This window comes from Pristiophorus japonicus, chromosome 2 (assembly GCF_044704955.1).
Source record: "Pristiophorus japonicus isolate sPriJap1 chromosome 2, sPriJap1.hap1, whole genome shotgun sequence".
Classification (NCBI taxonomy): domain Eukaryota; kingdom Metazoa; phylum Chordata; class Chondrichthyes; family Pristiophoridae; genus Pristiophorus; species Pristiophorus japonicus.
Genome location: NC_091978.1, coordinates 174,370,935 through 174,396,614, shown reverse-complemented (window position 1 = coordinate 174,396,614; position 25,680 = coordinate 174,370,935). Strand labels below are relative to the sequence as shown.

At 44.8% G+C, this 25,680-nt stretch overlaps 1 protein-coding gene across 1 annotated transcript in view; it reads left to right on the top strand.

Annotated features, from left to right (window-relative positions):
• The window catches only part of ube2kb (ubiquitin-conjugating enzyme E2Kb (UBC1 homolog, yeast)), a 132,646-nt gene that overhangs the window by 72,343 nt on the left and 34,623 nt on the right, over positions 1–25,680 (top strand). Inside the window, exons 3-4 of the mRNA XM_070870385.1 lie at positions 6,596–6,654; positions 12,790–12,872. Coding sequence (XP_070726486.1) covers positions 6,596–6,654; positions 12,790–12,872 — 142 coding nt within the window. The remainder of the gene's footprint in view (positions 1–6,595; positions 6,655–12,789; positions 12,873–25,680) is intronic.

The window sequence follows — 25,680 nt, the reverse complement described above, 5'->3', positions numbered from 1 at the left end:
CTGTCACTGCTTTCCAAATGCGCTGCTATTACATCTTTAATAATTGACTCCAGCATTTTCCCCACCACCGATGTCAGGCTAACCGGTCTATAATTCCCTGTTTTCTCTCTCCCTACTTTTTTTTAAAAGTGTGGTTACATTAGCTACCCTCCAATCCATAGGGACTGATCCAGAGTCTATAGAATGTTGGAAAATGACCACCAATACATCCACTATTTCTAGGGCCACTTCCTCAAGTACTCTGGAATGCAGACTATCAGGCCTTGGCCATTTATCGGCCTTCAGTCCCTTCAATTTCCCTAACACCATTTACTGACTAATAAGGATTTCCCTCAGTTCCCTCTTGCTAGACACTCGGTCCCCTAGTATTTTCGGGCGGTTATTTGTGCCTTCCTTAGTGAAGACAGAACCAAAGTATTTGTTCAATTGGTCTGCCATTTCCTTGTTCCCCATTATGAATTCACCTGATTCTGACTGCAAGGGACCTACATTAGTCTTCACTAATCTTTTTCTCGTCACATATCTATAGAAGCTTTTGCAGTCAGTTTTTATGTTCCCTGCAAGCTTACATTCATACTCTATTTTCCACCTCCTAATTAAACCCTTAGTCCTCCTCTGCTGAATTCTAAATTTCTCCCAGTCCTCAGGTTTGCTACTTTTTCTGGCCAATTTATATGCCTCTTCCTTGGATTTAATACTTTACCTAATTTCCTTTGTTAGCCACTGTTAAACCACCTTCCCTTTTTTATTACGCCACACAGGGATGTACAATTATTGTAGTTCATCTATGTGACATTTAAATGTCTGCCATTGCCTAACCACCCCTTTTAGGTATCATTCTCCACTGTATCCTAGCCAATTCACGTCTCATACCGTCGAAGTTTCCTTTCTTTAAGTTTAGGACCCTAGTCTCTGAATTAACTGTGTCACTCTCCATCTTAATGAAGAATTCGACCATCTTATGGTCACCTTTCCCCAAGGGGCCCCGCACGACCAGATTACTAATTAATCCTCTCTCGTTACACAAGACCCAGTCTAGTCTCTAGTTGGTTCCTCGATATATTGGTCGAGAAAACCATCCCTTATACACTCCAGGAAATCCTCCTCCGCAGTATTGCTACCAGTTTGGGTAGCCCAATCAATATGTGAATTAAAGTCACCCATAATAATTGCTGTACCCTTATTGCACGTGTACTTAATTTTCCTGTTTGATGCCATCCCCAACCTCCCTACTACGTTTGGTGGTCTGTACACAACTCCTATTAACGTTTTCTGCCCTTTGGTGTTTCGCAGCTCCACCCATATAGATTCCATATCATCCACGCTAATGTCCTTCCTTACGATTGCGTTAATTTACTTTTTAACCAGTAACGCGACCCCACCTCCTTTTCCTTCCTGTCATCCTTCCTGAATATTGAATACCCCTGGATGTTGAGTTCCCAGCATTGGTTACCTTGGAGCCATGTCTCCGTAATCCCAATTACATCATATCCATTAACAGCTATCTACGCAGCCAATTCATCCAGCTTATTACAAATGCTCCTCGCATTGAGACTCAGAGCCTTCAGGCTTGTTTTTTTAACACTCTGTCCTTTTAGAATTATGTTGTAATGTGGCCCTTTTTGATTTTTGCCCTTAATTTCTCTGCCCTCCACTCTTGCTTTTCTTCTTTCTTCCTTTTGCTTCTGCCCCCATTTTACTTCCCTCTGCCTCCCTGCATAGATTCCCATTCCCCTGCCATTTTAGTTTAAACCCTCACCAACAGCACTAGCAAACACTCCGCCTAGGACATCCGTTACGGTCCTGCCCAGGTGCAGACCGTCAGGTTTGTACTGGTCCCACTTCCCCCAGAACTGGTTCCAGTGTCCCAGGAATTTGAATCCCTTTCCCTTGCACCATTACTCAAGCCATATATTCATCTTAGCTATCCTGCAATTCCTACTCTGACTAGAACGTGGCACTGGGAGCAATCCTGAGATTACTACCTTTTTGAGGTCCTACTTTTTAATTTAACTCCTAGCTCCCTAAATTCAGCTTGTCGGACCTCATCCCGTTTTTTTACCTATATCGTTGGTACCTATGTGCATCACGACAGCTTGCTGTTCGCCCTCCCCCTCCAGAATGCGCTGCAGCCGCTCCAAGACATCCTTGACCCTTGCACCAGGGAGGCAACATACCATCCTGGAGTCTCGTTTGCGACCACAGAAACGCCTATCTATTCCCCTTACAATAGAATCCCCTACCACTATAGCTCTCCCACTCTTTTCTGCCCTCCTGTGCAGCAGAGCCACCCATGGTGCCATGAACTTGGCTGCTGCTGCCTTCCCCTGATGAGTCAGCTCCCCCAACAGTACCCAAAACGGTGTATCTGTTTTGGAGGGAGGGGACCCCTGCACTACCTTCCTTCCCTTGCTCTTCCTGATGGTCACCCATTCCCTATCTGGCTGTGCAATCTTTACCTGCGGTGTGACCAACTCACTAAACGTGCTATTCACGACATCCTCAGCATCGCGGATGCTCCAGAGTGAATCCATGCGAGCTCCAGTGCTGCAATGCGGTCTGTCAGGAGCTGCAGCTGGATATACTTCCTGCACATGTGGTTGTAGTGTCCCTGATTTCCCACATAGCACAGGAGGAGCATGACACGGGTCTGGGCTCTCCTGCCATGACTTAACCCTTAGATTACTTAATTTGGCTACAATGTCAAGGTTTCTTACTGCTAAGAAAAAGAAAACTACTCACCACTCAACCAGCCAGTCACTTACCCTCTTGGCTGTGACGTCACACTTCAATTACTTTTTACTTCTCTTACTTTTGACCCCGCTGCCACCGTTTCCCTCACCGGTCCGCTCACTCCCATTGCTACTCCCGACTAGCTCGGACTGGGCCTCGAACCTCTGGCTTTATTGAAGAGCTCCACTGCTGCCGCTTCCCTCACATGTCCACACTGATTCCATCGCTCTTCCCAATTCCTGTCTGAGGCTGTTCGCAACCTTGGTGTCATATTTGACCCTGAAATGAGCTTTCAACCACATGTCCGCAGTATAACTAAGACCACATAGTTCCACCTCCATAACATCACCCGTCTCCACCTTTGCCTCAGCTCATCCGCTGCTGAAGCCCTCATCCATGCCTTTGTTACGTCTAGACTTAACTATTCTATCATACTCCTGGCTACCCTCCCACATTCTACCCTACGTAAACTAGAGGTGACCCAAAACTCGGCTGTCTGTGTCCTAACTCACACCAAGTCCCACTCACACCAAGTCCCACTCACCCATCACCCCTGTACTTGCTGACCTACATTAGCTTCCGATTTCAAAATTCTCATCCTTATTTTTCAATCTTCCATGGCCCCTCCCCTCCCTATCTCTGTAATCCCCCCCCCCCCCGGAGATGTGTGTGCTTCCTCTATTTCTGCTCTCCTCAGCATCCCTGATTGTAATCGCTCAACCATTGGTGGCTGTGCCTTCTATTGCCTGGGCTCCAAGCTCTGAAACTCCCTTCCTAAACCTCTCTGCCTCTCTACCTCTCTTTCCTTCTTCAAGATGCTTCTTAAAACATACTTCTTTGACCAAGCTTTTGGTCACCTGCGCTTACTTCTACTTATGCAGATTGATGTCAAATTTTTAGCGCATAATATTTCTGTGAAGACCTTGGGGCGTTTCATTACGTTAAAAGCGCTATATAAATTCAAGTTGTTGCGTACAGAGAGAAAAAAACAATTGAAAATACTTTGTAGCCTAAAGGAACGTGGCTTCACTTTAGCAATGGAATAACAGTTAAGTAGGTGCTCCAGTTCTTCACGAAACAGCATATCATCTGACATGCCATTAGCAATGATGCAGGAGACTTTCTAGTGATATATTTTAAAAACTGTACAGTAGTGGGTATTTTGTATCTCACAACGTGCTTTTTGTATCGTGTTCTGGCAAACCTTTTTGATTGGTTTGTTAAAAATAGATTGAGTATTCAATTCTTAAAAAAATAGCTTCAATGTCCCTGGGTAGAAGACTTGGAAGTGCATTCTGACTCTAAGATCTAGCAAAGCCAAAACTGCTTTGTTCTAATGTATAAATTAGGTATGAATGCCTGAACTGACTCTAAAGCAGAGTGATACTGTCTGCTCCAAGGAGTCTCGTTCTACTTCACTCGGGTATCAGGTCAGGCTCTGGCACTGGCTTCATTTGCATTATAAATGAAGTGTCAGTGCAAAGAAAAATTGCTTCTCACTGATGCTGCAGTTGCAATGTACATGCACCATAAAGCACTTATTTTCTTCCAAGCACATACAACCTAAAGCATGAACTTCTGAATGTTTGAGGTAATTTTTTTGACATGAAAAAACAGTGTACGAGGTTTTTATAACTTAATTTGTTAAAATAGCCATGTGTTTTATCTGCTGTTATGTCTGAAAGCATTTTATATTCCATGAACCAATCCAAAAAGCATTTAGTTCACTGCCTATGGAGAGATTTCTTGCAGACTTATTTCCGAATTCTTCCTCTTGTCTAGTGCTGCTAGACCAAGGATCCTCCTCTAACCATCCCAAGTGATAAACCTTGGGGTCCTCACTGAAGTGAACCAAACCTCCATAGTGCTTACAAGTCTCGTGGGTGAGGGTTCCCTTTCTATGCTACTGACCCCTACTGTAGTGCTGCAAAATTCGAGGAATCCCATTCCAATGCCATATAATTATAATTATCTCCAACCAAGTTCATCTTGCCTACCAATTTGCTGTTTACCCTCTGCTTTAAAAAAAGGTAAAAGATTAAAAACTAAGCACATTGGTAAAAGAATATATTGATTTATAACTGTACAGGAAAACGGACAATTGTGGAATTAAATTTCCAATTATTGGTACTTACATTTTTTTTTAAATCCCAGAAGACCGTACAACACCATGGAAGTCAGTGGCCCTGATGTGCATATATGATATAAGACCCTCGTTGTAAATGTGTATCGCACCAAGTCCTGTACTCCCAATCACCCCTGTGTTCACTGACCTACATTGGCTCCTGGTCCAGCAACGCCTCAAATTTAAAATTTTTATCCTTGTGTTCAAATCTCTCCATGGCCTTGTTCCTCCCTATCACACTAACTTCCTCCAGCCCTACAACCCTCCAAGAAATCTGCGTTCCTCTAATTTTAGCCTCTTTGTCTATCCCAGATTTCCTTCATCCCACCTTTGGCTGCCGTGTCCAAGCTTTGGAATTCCCTCCCTAAACCTATCTGTCTCTTTACCTCTCTCACCTTCTTTGATGTTCCTTAAAACCTTCGTTCTTTAAAACCTACCTCTTTGACCAAGTGTCCTAATATCTCCTCATGTGGCTTGGTGTCAAATTTGTGTAACACTCTTGAGGCGCCTTGGAATGTTTTGCTACATTAAAGGTGCTATATAAATGCAAGTTGTTGTACTCATGGCTCATAAGCAATGCCATAGGGCAAACACTAATATATAAAATAGGTGCTTACTGTTCCACAAAAGTAAATGCAATTAAGCTCAAAGTTCTTCGGTGACGGGCCACAGAAATGGCATTGCCTGATTTCCTCTTCAGTGAGTGCATTTGTAATACATTGATGTGACTTTTTATGGAAAAGTCGTATTTACTGGTATTACTCTTTTTATATTACAATAACTAATGATGTCAGTCTAATCCAATAATCCAACAAAGGTATATTTAGTGGCACCAGAAGCAATGTGTATAAGTAACATTATATCAAACTTTTATTGACCATATTACATTCTGAAAGCTTAGTTTTGAAAATGGGATTAAAAGTTATTCAGCATGAATATTGTAGAGCACCAGAGTAGCCTTTTTATTTACATTTATAAAATAACTACAGAAATAAATCCTACTGAAGAATAATTGCTGAAATGATTGATTGCTCATAGTATTTTCCACATTAAATTGTGACATGCCATTTAAAAAAAAATACGAGTGAGGATGAAGAAATTAATGCTTTAAAAAATCTTTTACACCCTTGTGGTATTAATAGACTATGTAGTGGATAAATGTGGATCACCATCATAGTCACTTGAGACCATGTTCGTTTGAGTTGCAGTCCTCCCCGTGAATATTAATTTCATGCTTGTTCCAAGTACATATCCCAAGGATAGGTAGTAAATGTGTGAAATCTGCAATATTAAATGTAATACCGTAAAGAACTTCAAATCTTGTTTATTGGTTTAAAAATTATCTGGGCTGTGATGCTGGAAAAAAATTATTCAGTCTCTGATTTTAAGATAATTTTAAGTAAAAGCTGCTGTTATGAGCTAGGTTACCCCATATTTCCCAAAGATAATGTTTCAATATTTGAAGGCGGGTTTTTGATTGGCTTAGTGCCTTTTTTAGACCTTTGCTTTTCTTCGATTTCTGTTAACCTGGTGTAAATTGTATTGTATAAAATCATAGAATTCCTTGCCACGGGTCAATGGTATTTCAAATTTGGAAAAATTGAAGTTTAAATTTGACATTGTTGCAATGTAAAAACCTGTAGAATTTCCAATCATTGTAGTGCATGTTTTAAACATAAATTGTAAATGGTGCTCTGTTAAATGACTTTCTAATGTATCTGCTTTGTATTTATGCAGGAGGGCGGTATCAACTAGAAATTAAAATTCCAGAAACATATCCATTTAATCCTCCAAAGGTGAGACATGTCTGTATACATGTGTTTCTGGATAAAATAGTGGGCAATGACTGAATTTACTAGCAGTATTAGAACTAGCAATGAGTGGGACACAGCTTGATGCTTCTGTTTGTTGGCAGGTAAACTTAAATAAATGATTGTCTTTTAAGCTGTTGTAGCCATCAGTTTAAATATTGTCAATGTTTGAACTTTTGTTGTATCTTCAAATGGATTTTGTACTTTTGTTTTGATTTTTAATGGATTCTACAAAACAATTTTTGCTGTTTTTTCCTTTTTCCTTTTATTATAAATAGCTATTACAAATGAGTATATGAGCCTCATTTGCTGTGTAGTTTTCTCCTTGGTGTCAGACTTGGCTCTCTGGTAACATTGTCTCCTCTTGAGTCAAAAGATTGCTGGTTTAAGTCCCACGCTGAGACTTGAGCACATAATCTAGACTGATACTTTAATGCAATACTGAGGATGTTCTGTCTTTCGGATGAGATGTTGAACCAGACATTAACCCCGTCTGGCGCTTTAGGTGGATGTAAAAGATTCCATGTCACTATTTGAAGAAGAGCTAGATTATTCTCTGGGTGTCCTGGCCAACATTTATTCCTCAACCATAACATCGCCAAAACAGATTATAAGAACATAACATAAGAAATAGGAGCAGGAGTAGGCCGACTGACCCCTCAAGCCTGCTCCACCATTTAATAAGATGATAATTGATCTGATCATGGACTCAGCTCCACTTCCCTACCCTTTATTCTCTTATCGCTCAAATCTGTCTATCTCCGCCTTAAATATATTCAATGTCCCAGCCTCCATAGTTCTCTGGGGCAGAGACTTCCATAGATTTACAACCCTCAGAAGAAATTCCTCCTCATCTCAGTTTTAAATGGGCGGCCCCTTATTCTAAGATTATGCCCCCATCAATGGAAACATCCTCTCTGCATCCACCTTGTCAAGCCCCCTCATAATCTTATACATTTCGATAAGATCATCTCTCATTCTTCTGAACTCCATTGAGTATAGGCTCAACCTATCTTCATAAGTCAACCCCCTCATCTCCGAATCAACCTAGTAAACCTTCTCTGAACAGCCTCCAATGCAAGTATATCCTTCCTTAAATAAGGAGACCAAAACTGTACAAAGAAATGGCGGACCAGTTAAGCAAATACTTTGGTTCTGTCTTAATGAAGGAAGACACAAATAACCTTCCAGAAATATTAGGGGACTGAGGGTCTCGTGAGAAGGAGGAACTGGAGGAAATCCTTATTAGGCGAGAAATTGTGTTGGGGAAATTGATGGGATTGAAGGCCGATAAATCCCTGGGGCCTGATTGTCTGCATCCCAGAGTACTTGAGGAAGTAGCTCTAGAAATAGTGGATGCATTGGTGATCATTTTCCAACAGTCTATCGACTTTAGATTGGTTTCTATGGACTGGAGGGTGGCTAATGTAACACCACTTTTTAAGAAAGGAGGGAGAAAGAAAACGGGTAATTATAGACCGGTTAGCCTGACGTCAGTAGTGAGGAAAATATTGGGATCAATTATTAAAGATGAAATAGCATCACATTTGGAAAGCAGTGACGGGATCGGTCCAAGTCAGCATGGATTTATGAAAGAAAAATCCTGCTTGACAAATCTTCTAGAACTTTTTGAGGATGTAACTAGTAGAGTGGACAAGGGAGAACCAGTGGATGTGGTGCATTTGAACTTTTAAAAGGCTTTTGCCAAGGTCCCACACACAAAATTAAAGCACATGGTATTGGAGGTAATGTACTGACGTGGATAGAGAACTGGTTGGCAGATAGGAAGCAGAGAGCCAGGATAAATGGGTCCTTTTCAGAATGGCAGGCAGTGACTAGTGGGGTACCGCAGGGCTCAGTGCTGAGACCCCAGCTATTTACAATATACATTAATGATTTGGATGAGGGAATTGAGTGTAATATCTCCAAGTTTGCAGATGACACTAAACTGGGTGGCAGTGTGAGCTGTGAGGAGGACGCTAAAAGGCTGCAGGGTGTCTTGGACAGGTTAGGTAAGTGGGCAAACGTGTGGCAGATGCAATATAATGTGGCTAAATGTGAGGTTATCCACTTTGGTGGCAAAAACACGAAGGCAGAATATTATCTGAATGGTGGCAGATTAGGAAAAGGAGAGGTGCAGCGAGACCTGGTGTCATGGTACATCAGCCATTGAAAGTTGGCATGCAGGTTCAGAAGGCGGTGAAGAAGGCAAATTGTATGTTTGCCTTTATAGCTAGGGGATTTGATACATTGGAGTTTAGAAGGATGAGAGGGGATCTCATAGAAACACACAAAATTCTGATGGGACGAGACAGGTTAGATGCAGGAAGAATGTTCCCGATGTTGGGGAAGTCCAGAACCAGGGGACATAGTCTAAGGATAAGGGGTAAGCCATTTAGGACTGAGATGAGGAGAAACTTCTTCACTGAATTGTTAACCTGTGAAATTCCCTACCGCAGAGAGTTGTTGATGCCAGTTCATTGACTATATTCAAGAAGGAGTTAGATATGGCCCTTACGGCTAAAGGGATCAAGGCGTATGGAGAGAAGGCAGGAAAGGGATACTGAGGTGAATGATCAGCCATGATCTTACTGAATGGTGGTGCAGGCTCAAAGGGCTGAATGGCCACCTCCTGCACCTATTTTCTATGTTTCTATGTTACTCTAGATGTGGCCTCATCGATACCCTGTACAGATGTAGCAGGTCTTCTCTGCTTTTATACTCCATCCCCTTTGTAATAAAGGCCAACATTCCATTTGCCTTCCTGATCACTTGCTGTACCTGCACACTAACTTTTTGTGTTTCATGCACAAGGATCCCCAGGTCCATCTACTACAGCACTTTGCAATTTTTCTCCATTTAAATTATAATTTGCTTTTCTATTTTTTTTTCTGCCAAAGTGGATAATCTCTCATTTTCCCACATTATACTCCATCTGCCAATATTTTTGCCCACTCACTTAGCCAGTCTATATCCCTTCGCAGGTATCTTGTCTCCTCACAACTTTGCTTTCCCACCCATCTTTGTATCATCAGCAAACTTGGCTACATTACACTCGTTCCCTTCATCCTAGTCATTAATATAGATTGTAAATAGTTGCGGTCCCAGCACCGATCCTTGCGGCACTCCAATAGTTACTGTTTGCCAACCGGAAAATTACCCATTTATCCCGACTCTCTGTTTTCTGTTAGTTAGCCAATCCTCTAATCATGCTAATATATTACCCCAACCCCGTGAACTTTTATCTTGTGCAGTAACCTTTTATGTGGCACCTTATCGAATGCCTTTTGGAAATCCAAATACACCACATCCACTGGTTCCCCCTTATCCACCCTGCACATTATATCCTCAAAGAACTCTAGCAAATTTGGCAAACATGATTTCCCTTTCATAAAACCATGTTGACTCTGCTTGATTGAACCATGCTTTTCCAAATGTCCTGCTACTGCTTCCTTAATAATGGACTCCAGCATTTTCACATCGCCAGATGTTAGGCTAACTGGTTTATAGTTTCCTGCTTTCTGTCTGCTTGCTTTTTAAAATAGGGGCATTACAATTGCGGTTTTCCAATCTGCTGGACCCTCCCCAGAATCCAGGGAATTTTGGTAGATTACAATCAATGCATCCACTATCTCCAACGCTTCTTTTAAGACTCTAGGATGCAAGCCATAAGGTCCAGGGGACTTATCCACCTTTAGTCCCATTATTTTACCGATACTACTTCATTAGTAATAGTGATTGTATTAAGTTCCTCCATCCCTATAGCCCCTTGATTATCCACTATTGGGGATGTGTTTAGTGTCTTCTACCGTGAAGACCGTTACAAAATATTTGTTCAAAGTCTCTGCCATTTCCCTGTTCCCCATTATTAATTCCCCAGTCTCATTCTCTAAGGGACCGAAGGGATTATCTGGTCATTTATTTCAATGCTGTTTGTGGGAGTTTGATGTGTGCAAGCTGGCTAACGTTTCCTACATTACAACACTGACTACACTTCAAAAGTAATTAATTGGTTCTAAAGTGCTTTGGGACAACCCGAGGTCGTGAAAGGTGCTATAGAAATGCAAGTCATTCTATTTTTCTTTTTCTGAGTACATTTCACTTTTCTTTTTGTTGCTGGAGTAGCACAGTTTAGATTCATCAAAGCATTTAAGCATGCTCCTGTTTTGTTCCATATTCACTGTTATTGCCATTTATCAATGGCAAGACATTTTTTTGACGTAGCGTGCTATAAATGTAAACTATATCGAGGAATTTGGCATGTTCCAATTATAGGGGTTTTGTGAGGGGAAAACTGCATTTTAAAAAAAAAAAGCTGTGGTCATGGCCTTGGGAATGGAAGTTCAGTCTGCTTCCACTACAGGGAGATGGATCTGTAAGTTGCAAATAGTTGGAGACCTTGCTACATATCTTTTGCAAGTGTTGTACCATGTGGGTATTTTCTCTTCAGTTCCTGTAGTACAACAAGGAAACTATTGGGCTGAGGTATAGAGGTGTGCTATATAATTGGATCTGAATAATTTATCTTTGGTTAGTTGAGCTAAACTTGTATTGTATACCTGCAATTAGGTGTTTCTCTTTTTTTTTTGTCACCGGTATTCTTTTCCAAGGCCTTGTGTATGGTATTTGGTGACTGTACAGGAATGACACATGATAGATGGATGAAGAATAGCCTGTGAATTTTGAATTTGAGTGAGGAATCATTTGCTGTCCAGTCATGCCGGGTAATCTCAATGGTTCCTGATAGGGGCAGCTGGTGTCATGTTTCCGAGTTGGTGAAATCTTTTAGTTTAATAAAAATGCATTTAGCAGCCTTAAAATGTTTGACGAAAGAAAAGTAGGGTGGCGATTGGATTTGAATAAGATTTTGTGATCTGTTGAGTTGACTAGTCAAGAAATTTATATTCTTTAATTAATTTATAACAGACAAAAGTAAATTTTGCATCATTGAGTGAAACATAGAAACAGAGAAAATAGGTGCAGGAGCAGGCCATTTGGCCCTTGCCTGCACCGCCATTCAATGAGTTCATGGCTGAACATGCAACTTCAGTACCACATTCCTGCTTTCTCACCATACCCTTTGATCCCCTTAGTAGTAAGGACTACATCTAACTCCTTTTTGAATATATTTAGTGAATTGGCCTCAACAACTTTCTGTGGTAGAGAATTCCACAGGTTCACCACTCTGGGTGAAGAAGTTCCTCCTCATCTCGGTCCTAAATGGCTTACCCCTTATCCTTAGACTGTGACCCCTGGTTCTAGACTTCCCCAACATTGGGAACATTCTTCCTGCATCTAACCTGTCTAAACCCATCAGAATTTTAAACATTTCTGAGGTCCCCTCTCATTCATCTGAACTCCAGTGAATACAAGCCCAGTTGATCCAGTCTTTCTTGATGGGTCAGTCCTGCCATCCCGGGAATCAGTCTGGTGAACCTTCGCTGCACTCCCTCAATAGCAAGAATGTCCTTCCTCAGGTTAGGAGACCAAAACTGTACACAATACTCCAGGTGTGGCCTCACCAATGCCCTGTACAACTGTAGTGGAGTGAAGTACAGCTTTTTGATTGTAAGTTGTAATTTTTTTTTAATGCTTGTTTTGGAAAAAGTGTTTTATCACCAGTGTGAAATTTAACAACCATGACAGAAATCTCATCTTTGCATTTCAAATCTTGAGTTTATCATTGCATCAAGTGGCAATCCAGATTTTTTTGGTAATCCGAAGGCCTAAGAAAGTTGGTATATCACTGACTTTTGCCGTTTTAACTTGAGTACCAGTGGAAAATTGACTCATTTGGTGTAGATTGTAGAAATTTCTAAAGTATTCAAATTCATAAACTTGTACATTTTTGATAATCAGAAAACCTGGCATATAGGCTGTTTTAGAAGAATTACCTAATGTACTGTTAACTATCAATTTAGGTCGTTGCAAACACTAAGTATTAACTTCTTTCCCCAACAGAAAGTAGATACTAACTAGAATATTGCTAGGTTAATAATTCTCCTTCAATTGTGTTCAGGAAAGCGTTATGCAGTATTCCATGACATTCAAACTCTGGGAAATCGGCCTTTGTTTTACCATTTTCTGTTGAACGTTAATGAAAATAATTGTATCTTTCAGGTTCGGTTTATTACAAAAATTTGGCATCCAAATATTAGTTCAGTAACCGGAGCCATTTGTTTGGATATTCTGAAAGATCAGTGGTAAGTATTCCTGCCTATATTGCGTAAAGTCTCTCTGACCTTTTTAATTCTTAGCTAACAGACTGTATTGTGTTTGTAACATTTTATGCATGCATATTTTATGGAACTTATTTTTAGTTTTTAAGTCTGATTCTGCTCAGTTTTTGCTGTTCTTTAGCAGAGTGAATTACATGATTTTCTAAAATTGAATGGATCTTTTTGTATGATTTGACTACAGCAGATGAGCAGTATGTAGGGTCCACTTTTGTCACTGAATAAAATTCTGATGCTGCACATATGACAATACATTCATATTTAAATATATAAAATAGAAAATCCTCTGACTTTCACTATAGCCATTGAGGATTGCCCTGATGTCGTCTTAGAATCATACAGCATGGGAGGAGGCTATTGGGCCCATTTTTGTCTCTGCCGGCTCTTTGAGCTATTCAATTTGTCCCACTCCCTCTGATCTTTCCCCATAGCCCTTGAAAGCTACTATTGAATCTGCTTCCACAACCTTTTCATGTAGTACATTCCAGATCATACCAACTGGCTGTATTTATATTTTTAAAAAAAACTCCTCATTTCCCCCCTGGATTTTTTTGGGGCAGTTATCTTAATCTGTGTCCTCTGGTTACTGATCCCCCTGCCAGTGGAAACAGTTTCTCCCTATCTACTCTAACAAAATCCTTCATAATTTTGAACAACTCTTAACTCTCCCCTTAATCATCTCTGCTCTTAGGAGAATAGTCCCAGCTTCTCTAGTCTCTCATCCCTCATCCCTAGTACCATTCTGTAAATCTCTGCACCCTTTCCAAGGCCTTAACTATCAAATGCCTTTTAGTTACTTATTTTTATTGTCTCCCCCTCTCTTGGCAATAAAACGTCTCTAGGCCAACAACAACTGCAGTCTTTTATGTAATGTTGCTGCAATAAAGCAGTAACTTTCTATTGTGCTGTTGCACTGTAGTCATTGCTTTAATACTGTAGAACAAAATGCACAATATATGTGTAGAATGTTCTCTGGGCCAATTTTGCTGTCCCTGGATTTTCTGTTTCATTGTGATGTTTGTGCTGATGTATAATTTACTAGATGTAGTCGGCTTACCTATTCTGACTGGTTAGGATTTGTTCTATGCTGTATTGTATCCCAACTGCCAGTCACAAACCAGTAGCTGAGACATGTAGTATAGTCAGGCATTACCCAGTACGTACTGCCTAGGTGGAACTTGGATGCCCAGAAGAGAGCTCTGCTCTTGCACCTAGATGCCTATATAGAGTTCCTCTCCAACAACAACGTTTATTTATATAGCGCCTTTAACGTAATAAAACATCCCAAGGCGCTTCACAGTAGTGTTATAAGACAAAACAAATAGATGTGACCCCAAACCACAAGAAGAAATTATGGCAGATGACCAAATGCTTGGTTAAAGAGGTAGGTTTTAAGGAGCGTCTTAAAGAAGGAAAGAGAGGTTTAGGGAGGGAGTTCCAGAGCTTACGGCCCAGGCAGCTGGAGGCACGGCCACCAATGGTTGAGCAGTTATAATCAGGGATGCTCAAGAGGTCAGAATTTGAGGAGCGCAGACATGTCACGGGGGTAGGGGGCGGATGTGAGGCTGAAAGAGATTAGAGATAGGGAGGGACGTGGCCATGGAGAGCTTTGTAAACAAGGATGAGAATTTTGAAATCGAGGTGTTGCTTAACCGGGAGCCAATGTAGGTCAGCGAGCACACGGGTGATGGGTGATCGCGACTTGGTGCGAGTTCGGACACGGGCTGACGAGTTTTGGATGACCTCAAGTTTACGTAGGTTATAATGTGGGAGGCCAGCCAGGAGTGCGTTGGAGTAGTCAGGTCTAGAGGTAATGACGGCATGGATGAGGGTTTCAACAGTAGATGAGCTGGGGCAGAGGCGGGCAATGTTACGGAGGTGGAAATAGGCGGTTTTAGTTATGCCGCGGATACGTGACCGGAAGCTCATTTCAGGGTCAAATATGACGCCTAGGTTGCGAACAGTCTGGTTTAGCCTCAGATAGATGCTAGGGAGAGGGTTGGCGTCAGTTGGTGGGGACCAAAGACAAAGGCTTTGGGCTTCCCAATATTTAATTGGAGAATATTTCTGCTCGCCCAGTACTGGATGTCGGTCAAGCAGTCTGACAATTTAGAGGCCATGGAGGGGTCGAGAGAAGTGATGGAGAGGTAGAATTGGGTGTCGTCAGCGTACATGTGGAAACTGACTCCGTATTTTCGGATGATATCGCCAAGGGGCAGCATACAGATGAAAAATAGGAGGGGGTCAAGGATAGATCTTTGGGCGACACCAGAGGCAGTGATGCAGAAGTGGGAAGAGAAGCCATTGCAGAAGATTTTCTGGCTATGATTAGATGGATAAGAATGGAACCAGGCGAGTGCAGTCCCATCCAGTTGGACAAAGGTGGAGAGATGTTGGAGGAGGATGGAGTGGTCAACCGTGTCAAAGTCAATTGACATTGGTAATTACAAATTTTAAATATTTCCAGGCATTAGTGTCTGCTCTGTCTAAACTTTTAAATTAACTGCAGGCAAGTTTAGAAAGTGTTCGAGGTCCATAGCGCACATTGGAAACTTTTTAAAACTGGCGCAGCACTGCACTGAAGTTGCATTTCATGCAGTATCAAATCATTGAATCATAGAAATTTATGACACAGAAGGAGGCCATTTGGCCCAATGTGTCCGTGTCAGCCGAAAAAAAAACTTATCCAACCGGATCTCACTTTCCAACTCTTGGTCCGTAGCCCTGTAGGTTGCGGCACTTCAAGTGCATATCCAAGTACTTTTTAAAAATGTGACGAGGGTTTCTGCCTCTACCACCCTTTCATGCAGTGAGTTCCAGCTCCCCACCACTTCTGGGTGAAAAAGGTTCTTCTCGACTCCCGTCTAATCCTTCCATCAGTTTAAATCTACCCTGGTTATTGACTCCTCTGCTAAGGGAAATAGGTCCTTCCTATCCATTCTATCTAGGCCCCTCGTAATTTTATACACCTCAATTAAATCTCCCCTCAGCCTCCTCTGTTCCAAAGAAAACCACCCCAGCCTATCCAACTTTCCTCATAGCTAAAATTTTCCACTCGCAGCAACATCCTCGTAAATCATCTTTGTACCCTTTCTAGTGCAATCGCATCTTTCCTGTAATGTGGTGACCAGAACTCTACACTGCATTCTAGCTGTGTTCTAACTAGTGTTTTATAGATATGTAAAGAGAAAAAGGTTAGTAAAGACAAACGTAGGTCCCCTGCAGTCAGAATCAGGGGAAGTCATAACGGGGAACAAAGAAATGGTGGACCAATTGAACAAGTACTTTGGTTCGGTATTCACTGAGGAGGACACAAACAACCTTCCGGATATAAAAGGGGTCGGAGGGTCTAGTAAGGAGGAGGAACTGAGGGAAATCCTTATTAGTCGGGAAATTGTGTTGGGGAAATTGATGGGATTGAAGGCCGATAAATCCCCAGGGCCTGATGGACTGCATCCTAGAGTACTTAAGGAGGTGGCCTTGGAAATAGTGGATGCATTGACAGTCATTTTCCAACATTCCATTGACTCTGGATCAGTTCCTATGGAGTGGAGGGTAGCCAATGTAACCCCACTTTTTAAAAAAGGAGGGAGAGAGAAAACAGGGAATTACAGACCGGTCAGCCTGACATCGGTAGTGGGTAAAATGATGGAATCAATTATTAAGGATGTCATAGCAGTGCATTTGGAAAGAGGTAATATGATAGGTCCAAGTCAGCATGGATTTGTGAAAGGGAAATCATGCTTGACAAATCTTCTGGAATTTTTTGAGGATGTTTGCAGTAGAGTGGACAAGGGAGAACCAGTTGATGTGGTATATTTGGACTTTCAGAAGGCTTTCGACAAGGTCCCACACAAGAGATTAATGTGCAAAGTTAAAGCACATGGGATTGGGGGTAGTGTGCTGAATTGGATTGAGAACTGGTTGCCAGACAGGAAGCAAAGAGTAGGAGTAAATGGGTACTTTTCAGAATGGCAAGCAGTGACTAGTGGGGTACCGCAAGGTTCTGTGCTGGGGCCCCAGCTGTTTACACTGTACATTAATGATTTCGACGAGGGGATTAAATGTAGTATCTCCAAATTTGCGGATGACACTAAGTTGGGTGGCAGTGTGAGCTGCAAGGAGGATTCTATGAGGCTGCAGAGCGGCTTGGATAGGTTAGGTGAGTGGGCAAATGCATGGCAGATGAAGTATAATGTGGATAAATGTGAGGTTATCCACTTTGGTGGTAAAAACAGAGAGACAGACTATTATCTGAATGGTGACAGATTAGGAAAAGGGGAGGTGCAAAGAGACCTGGGTGTCATGGTACATCAGTCATTGAAGGTTGGCATGCAGGTACAGCAGGCGGTTAAGAAAGCAAATGGCATGTTGGCCTTCATAGAGAGGGGATTTGAGTACAGGGGCAGGGAGGTGTTGCTACAATTGTACATGGCCTTGGTGAGGCCACACCTGGAGTATTGTGTACAGTTTTGGTCTCCTAACCTGAGGAAGGACATTCTTGCTATTGAGGGAGTGCAGCGAAGGTTCACCAGACTGATTCCCGGGATGGCGGGACTGACCTATCAAGAAAGACTGGATCAACTGGGCTTGTATTCACTGGAGTTCAGAAGAATGAGAGGGGACCTCATAGAAACGTTTAAAATTCTGACTGGGTTAGACAGGTTAGATGCAGGAAGAATGTTCCCAATGTTGGGGAAGTTCAGAACCAGGGGACACAGTCTAAGGATAAGGGGGAAGCCATTTAGGACCGAGATGAGGAGGAATTTCTTCACCCAGAGAGTGGTGAACCTGTGGAATTCTCTACCACAGAAAGTTGTTGAGGCCAATTCACTAAATATATTCAAAAAGGAGTTAGATGAAGTCCTTACTACTAGGGGAATCAAGGGGTATGGTGAGAAAGCAGGAATGGGGTACTGAAGTTGCATGTTCAGCCATGAACTCATTGAATGGCGGTGCAGGCTAGAAGGGCCGAATGGCCTACTCCTGCATCTATTTTCTATGTTTCTATGTTTAGCATAACATCCATGCTCTTACTTTCCTTTATTAGTGGAGGCATAGAATTCATCAGCCGAGGCTATCTCTTCACAGCACTCCACAGTTAGATTAGGCTGCGTCACACTTCCACATTTATATTGCACAGAATTATAGAATTGTACAGTACAGGAGGAGGACATTTGGCCCATTGATTCTGTGCCAGATCTTCAGAAGAGCATTCGAGTTAGTCCGAATGTCCTGTGCTCTCCCCATATCCCTGAATTTTTTTTCTCCTTCATGTATTTATCCAATTTCTTTTTGAAGGCCACTATTGAATCTGTGTCCACCACCCTATAAAGCAGTGCATTCCAAGTCCTAACCATTCTTTGCGAAAAACAGTTTTTCATCGTATCGTCTCTGGTTCTTTTGCCAATCACCTTAAATCTGTGCTTCCTCGTTATTGATCCTTCAACCATTGGAAACAATTTCTCTTTATTTACACTCTCTCTGATTTTACACACCCCTAACAAATCTCCTCTTCCACATAACTATTCCCTCATCCCTGGAACTATTCTAGTAAATCTCTTCTGTACCCTTTCCAAAGCCTTCACGTCCTTCCTAAAGTGTGGTGCCCAGAATTGGACACACTACTCTAGCTGGGGCAGAACTAGTGTTTTATATAGGTTTAGCCTTACTTCCCTGCTTTTGTACTTTATGCCTCTATTTATAAAGCCCAGGATTCCGTATGCTTTATCAACTGCTTTCTTCATCATCATCAACATCACGGGCAGTATCTCAAAATCAAGAAAGACTTGCTTTCCACTCTAAAATTGAGTTTTCAGGTGGCTGTACAGTCCAATGCGGGAATTACAGTCTCTAACAGGTGGGGCAGACAGTGGTTGAAGGAAAGGATTGATGAGCCTGGTTTGCCACACGCTCCTTCCGCTGTATGCGCTTGGTTTCTGCATGCACTCGGCTAAGAGACTCAAGGTGCTCAGCGCCCTCCCAGGTGCTCTTCCTCCACTTTGGCCGGTCTTGGGCCAGGGATTCCCAAGTGCCGGTGGGGATGTTTCTCTTTATCAAGGAGGTTTTGAGGGTGTCCTTGAAGCGTTTTCTCTGCCCACCTGGAGCTCGCTTACCGTGTAGGAGTTCTGAGCAGAGCACTTGCTTAGGGAGTCTCCACTCGTGTCGGGCATGCGGTCAGTGTGGCCCACCCAACAGAGCTGGTCGAGTGTGGTCAGTTCTTCGATGCTGGGGATGTTGGCCTGATCGAGAGCACTGACATCGGTGCGTCTATTCTCCCAGTGGATTTGCAGGATCTTGCGGAACCAGCGCTGGTGGTACTTCTCCAGCGCTTTGAGGTGTCTACTATATATAATCCACGTCTGAGCCATAAAGGAGGGTGGGTATCACTAGTGTCCTGTAGACCATAAGCTTGGTGCCAGATTTGAGGTCCTAGTCTTCAAACATTCTCTTCCTCAAGCGACTGAAGGCTGCGCTGACGCACTGGAGGCGGTATTGGACCTCGTCATCGATGTCTGCCCTTGCTGATAGTAGACTCCCGAGGTAGGGAAAATGGTTCACGTCCAAGGCTGAGCCGTGGATTTTGATGACCGTGGGGTCAGGTTGGTAGGGGACCTTTGTCTTATGGATGTTTAGTGTAAGGCCCATGCTTTCATACGCGTCGGTGAAGGTGTTGGCGATGGCTTGGAGTTCGGCCTCCGAGCGTGTGCAGATGCAAGTGTCGTCCGCGTACTGTAGTTCGATGACGGAGGATGGGCCAACCTTGGATCTAGCCTGGAGGCGACGTAGGTTAAACAGGTTCCCATTGGTTCTATAGTTTACATCCAATCCAGAGGGGAGCTGCTTGTTAGTGCGATGGAGCATTGTAGCCAGGAAGATAGAGGAGAGCGTTGGTGCGATGACTCAGCCCTGCTTGACCCCAGTCCGGGCGTGGATTGGGTCTGTGGTGGATCCGTTGGTCAGGATCACAGCTTGCATGTCGTCGTGGAGCAGGCGGAGGATGGTGACAAACTGAGGAGGACGCTCCATAGTCCCTCATGGTTGACCGTGTCAAAGACCTTTGTGAGGTCAAAGAAGGCCATGTACAAGGGTTGGTGCTGTTCCCTACATTTCTCTTGTAGCTGTCGCGCGGGGAGGATCATGTCCATTGCGTCCCTTAGTGGACGGAATCCGTGTTGTGACTCTGAGGAGCTCTTCAGCCACAGGGAGAAGATGGTTGAGGAGGATTCTTGCAATGACTTTCCCAGTGGCTGACAGCAGGGAGATTCCTCTGTAGTTATTGCAATCGGACTTGTCCCCGTTTTTGAAGATGATCACGATTACGGCATCTGAGATCTCCTGGCATGGTCTTCTCCTTCCAGATAAGAGAGATGAGGTCATGCATTCGTGCCAGTAGTGCTTCTCCTCCATACTTTAGTGCCTCATCTGCTCCTGATGCCTTGTTGTTGAGCTAACTGATGGCCTTTTCTACCTCATGCAGGGCTGGAGTTTTGCTGAAATGGTGGTGGCTAGCATGTTGCGGGATAGGGTCGAGGACACACTTATCGAAGGCAGTGTCTCGATTAAGGCGACCTTTGAAGTGCCCCTTCCAGCAGGCCCTGACTGCCTCGGTGTCCTTAATGAGTGCCTCTCTGTTCTTGGCCAGCAGTGGGGTGGGGCCTTGGGTGTTTGGACTGTAGGTGGCCTTGACTGCGCTGAAGAATCCTCTCGCGTCATAGTTATCGGCCAGCTGCTGGATCTCCTGTGCTTTCTCGACCCACCATCTATTCTTTAGGTCTCGGGCTTTTTGTTGGACCTCTGCCTTCAGCCACCTGTAGAGCTGCTTTGCTGCTCCTTAGTTGGGTTGCTGCTTTAAATTCATAAATGCCTTGGCTTGCGGCTTATAAGCTCCTGGATCTCCTGGTCGTTCTCGTCAAACCAGTCTTGGTGTTTCCTGATTGAGTGACCGAGCGTCTCTTCGCAGGCACTGGGTTATGAAGGCCTTGAGGGCAGACCAGGCGCTCTGCGTCTCGGGGTCATCGAGCATCGCTAGAATGGTAGTGAGGTGCTGGCTGTATAGGGCTTTCTTAACTGGGTCTTTGAGTGCCCCGGCATTGATTTTTCTGCGGCATTGTTTCTGTTGCCATCGCTGTTTTGGGGCTATATTGAAAATGACGGAACGGATTAGGCGGTGGTCTGTCCAGCAGTCGCCTGTTCCTGTCATGGCGCGGGTGATGCACATGTCCTTGCGGTCCCTCGCTCGGATGATGACGTAGGCGAGCAGATGCCAGTGTTTGGAGTGTTACCATAATGCCTTGTACTTGTCCCTCTGACAGAACCAGATGTTGGTGATGACAAGGTCGTGTTCTAGCCATTTTGTCAGGAACAGGGTATCGCTGGAGTTGGTTTTCTCTACCCCCTCTGCCGACCACTCCTCCCCAGAGGTCTGTGTCGTTACTGACTTTAGCGTTGAAGTCGCCGAGGAGGATCAGCTGGTCGTCCAGAAAGACTCGGGACAGGGATTATTCGAGGCTGGAGTAGAATTCCTCTTTGGTGGTGTCAACTGTTGGGGCGTACGCGCTGATGACTGGCACACCGGTCCCAGGCTAGGATGAGCCGGAGAGTCATGAGATGTTCGCTTTTCCCGCAGCGAGAGTCTGAGACGGCCAACCAGCTCATTCTTGATGGCAAAGCCAACTCCATGGAGGTGGCGTTCTTCTTCTGGTTTACCTTTCCAGTAGAAGGTGTAACCACCACCTTATTTGAGCTGGCCTTTCCCTTCCCGCCGGGGGTCTCTTAGGGCGGTGATGTCGACGTTGAAGTGTCTGAGTTCCCAAGCAACAACAGTGCGATGTCTCGGTCTGTCGCTGTTGGGGTTGTCTATGAGGGTTTTGATGTTCCAGGTCCCAAACTTCATTTTGAAGAATGGAAGGTGCCTGAGAGCGAGTTCTTTTAACATGGGGTGGCCCTGCACACCAGCTACCACACGGGCTTAGTAGAGCAAGGTCTTGGCCCAGTGGCAAGGGGGTCCGAGACAACTGGAGACCAGGTTCTACTGTATGGGCCTAGGTGCCTACGGTGAGATGTGAGCCGTAAGCCCGGCACTGAGCAGCGCCTTCAGGAGAGGTGGTGAGCGACCCGAGGTGTGGAGGGCGAGGGTGGGAGCCACTGGGGCCCAATTTGCTTTTGTTGGCTCCATCCCGCTCCATCTTGCTTCTTGGTGAGCCGCTGGAGAGGGCAGGAAGACAGTCGCCATTACCGTGCCACGAGTTCCAAGCTCATGGTCTACAGCACTGCAATAATAATCGCCTTCCTGTATGGCTCAGAGACATGGACCATGTACAGTAAGTAGACACCAAGTCGCTGGAGAAATACCACCAGCGATGTCTCCGCAAGATCCTGCAAATCCCCTGGGAGGACAGACACACCAACGTTAGCGTCCTTGACCAGGCCAACATCCCCAGCATTGATGCCCTGACCACACTCGATCAGCTCCGCTGGGCTGGCCACATTGTTCGCATGCCTGCCCCAAAGCGCTCTACACGGAACTCCTTTACGGCAAACGAGCCAAAGGTGGGCAGAGGAAGCATTTCAAAGACATGCTCAAAGCCTCCCTGATAAAGTGCAACATCCCCACCGACACCTGGGAGTCCCTGGCCAAAGACCGCCCCAAGTGGAGGAAGTGCATCCGGGAGGGCGCTGAGCATCTCTAGTCTCATCGCCGAAAACATGCAGAAATCAAGCGCAGGCAGCGGAAAGAGCGTGCAGCAAACCAGTCCCACCCACCCTCTCCCTCAACAACTGTCCCACCCAAGAACTCATTTTTAGAGTGGAAGCAAGTCTTCCTCGATTCCGAGGGACTGCCTGTGATGTACTTGGGGGTACAGGGCACAATTTTGAAATTTGCATATTGCAAAACTAAAGTGTAGTAAACAGTGAGGAAGATAGTAATATACTTCAAAAGAACAGACATAGACTGGTGGAATGGGCAGACATATGGCAGATGAAATTCAATGCAGAGGAATATGGGGATACATTTTGGTAGAAAGAATGAGGAGAAACTATACACACTAAATGGTACAATTTTGAAGGGGGTGCAAGAACACAGAGACTTGTGGGTGAGTGTGCACAAATGTTTGAAGGTGGCAGGACAGGTTAATAAAGCAGTTAAATACGGTGCCCAGGACAGCAGCTCCCGAGGGAGCTCCGCTGACCATCTTTACCCGTGGCTATCCGAGACCATCAGAGGCACTCTCTCCCCCAATCCCCCACCAGGTGCCTGTGAAGCCCACCAGCCGGAACCCCGAGTCAGGATGTCGGGTAGAAGCTACGGCCGTTCACGGACCTCTCGGGTGAGAACTCAGCGTCCCTTCGGCCCACCTGGAACCGGCAACTTGACATCCCTTTTGTGTAGGTGGTGGGGTGAGGGAGATTGGGGCAGAGAGTGCCTCTGGTGGTCTCGGATAGCCACGGGTAAAGATGGTCAGCGGAGCTCCCTCGGGAGCTGCTGTCCTGGGCACCATATTTAACTGCTTTATTAACCTGTCCTGCCACCTTCAAACATTTGTGCACACTCACCCACAAGTCTCTGTGTTCTTGCACCCCCTTCAAAATTATACCATTTAGTGTGTATAGTTTCTCCTCATTCTTTCTACCAAAATGTATCCCCATATTTGCGTTGAATTTCATCTGCCATATGTCTGCCCATTCCACCAGTCTCTGTTCTTTTGAAGACTATTACTATCTTGCTCACTATCTTCCTCACTGTTTACTACATTTCAGTTTTGTCATATACAAATTTCAAAATTGTGCCCTGTACCCTCAAGTACATCATACGCAGTCCCTCGGAATCGAGGAAGACTTGCTTCCACTCTTTTTTTTTTTTTTTTTTTAAATGAGTTCTTGGGTGACTGAACAGTCCAATACGAGAACCACAGTCCCCGTCACAGGTGGGGACAGACAGTCATTGAGGGAGAGGGTGGGTGGGACTGGTTTGCCTCACGCTCTTTCCGCTGCCTGCGCTTGATTTCTACATGTTCTCGGCGATGAGACTCGAGATGCTCAGCGCCCTCCCAGATGCACTTCCTCCACTTGGGGCGATCTTTGGCCAGGGACTCCCAGGTGTCGGTGGGGATGTTGCACTTTATCAGGGAGGCTTTGAGCATATCCTTGAAACATTTCTTCTGCTCACCTTTTGGCTCGTTTGCAGTGAAGGAGTTCTGTGTAGAGCGCTTTGGGAATCTCGTGTCAGGCATGCGAACAATGTGGCCTGCCCAGCTGAGCTGATCGAGTGTGGTCAGTGCTTCAATGCTGGGGACGTTGGCCTGGTCGAGGACGCTAACGTTGGTGTGTCTGTCCTCCCAGGGGATTTGCAGGATCTTGCGGAGACATCGTTGGTGGTATTTCTTCAGCGACTTGAGATATCTACTTACTGTACATGGTCCATGTCTCTGAGCCATACAGGAAGGCGGTTATTACTGCAGCCCTATAGACCATGAGCTTGGTGCAGATTTGAGGGCCTGGTCTTCGAACACACGTCCTCAGGCGGCTGAAGGCTGCACTGGCGCACTGGAGGTGATGTTGAATCTCGTCGTCAATGTCTGCTCTTGTTAAGGTGCTCCCGCGGTATGGGAAATGGTCTACGTTGTCCAGGGCCACGCCATGGATCTTGATGACTGGGGGGCAGTGCTGTGCGGCGGGGACAGGATGGTGGAGGACCTTTGTCTTACGGATGTTTAGTGTAAGGCCCATGCTTTTGTATGCCTCCATGACGATGTTGACTATGACTTGGAGTTCAGCCTCTGTGCAGATGCAGGTGTCATCCGCGTACTGTACCTCGACGACAGAGGTTGGGGTGGTCTTGGATCTGGCCTGGAGACGACGAAGGTTGAACAGATTCCCACTGGTTCTGTAGCTTAGTTGCACTCCAGTGGGAGCTTGTTGAGTGTGAGGTGGAGCATGGCAGCGGGGAAGATTGAGCAGAGAGTTGGCAAGATGACACAGCCATTCTTGACCCTGGTCCGGACATGGATTGGGTCTGTATTGGATCCAGTGGTAAGGATCACAGCCTGCATGTCGTCGTGGAACAGGCAGAGGATGGTGATGTACTTTTGGGGGCAGCTGAAACGGAGGAGGAAGCTCCATAGACCCTCGCGGTTGATGGTGTCAAGGGAGGCCATGTACAAGGGTTGGTGCTGTTCCCTGCATTTTTCTTGCAGCTGTCGCACTGTAAAAGTCATGTCTATTGTACCCTGTAGGGGACGAAATCTGCACTGTGACTTCTGGAGGAGCTCCTCAGCCACAGGGCGAAGACAGTTGAGGAGGACTCTAACGACGACTTTCCCAGTGGCTGATCGGCAGATTCCTTTGTACTTGCCGCAGTCGGACTTGTCCCCTTTTTAAAAGGTCACGATCACTGCATCTCCGATCTCCCGGCATGCTCTTCTCCCTCCAGATGAGAGATGAGGTCATGCATTCGCGCCAACAGTGCCTCTGCCATACTTCAGTACCTCAGCTGGGATTCCATCTGCTTCCTTAGCCTTGTTCTTAAGCTGTCTTATGGCCTTTTTCTACCTCGTGCAAGGCTGGGGTTTTACTGAGGTGGTGGCGGGTGGCATGCTGCTCTTGTTAAGATGCTCCCGATGTATGGGATAGAGTCGAAGACACTCGAGTCAAAGGCAGAGTCTCGGTTGAGGAGATCTTCGAAGTGCTCCTTCTAGCAAGCCCTAACTGCCTCGGTGTCCTTGAGTGTTTTCCCCGTTCTTGGCCAGCTGTGGGGTTGGGCCTTGGGTGTTTG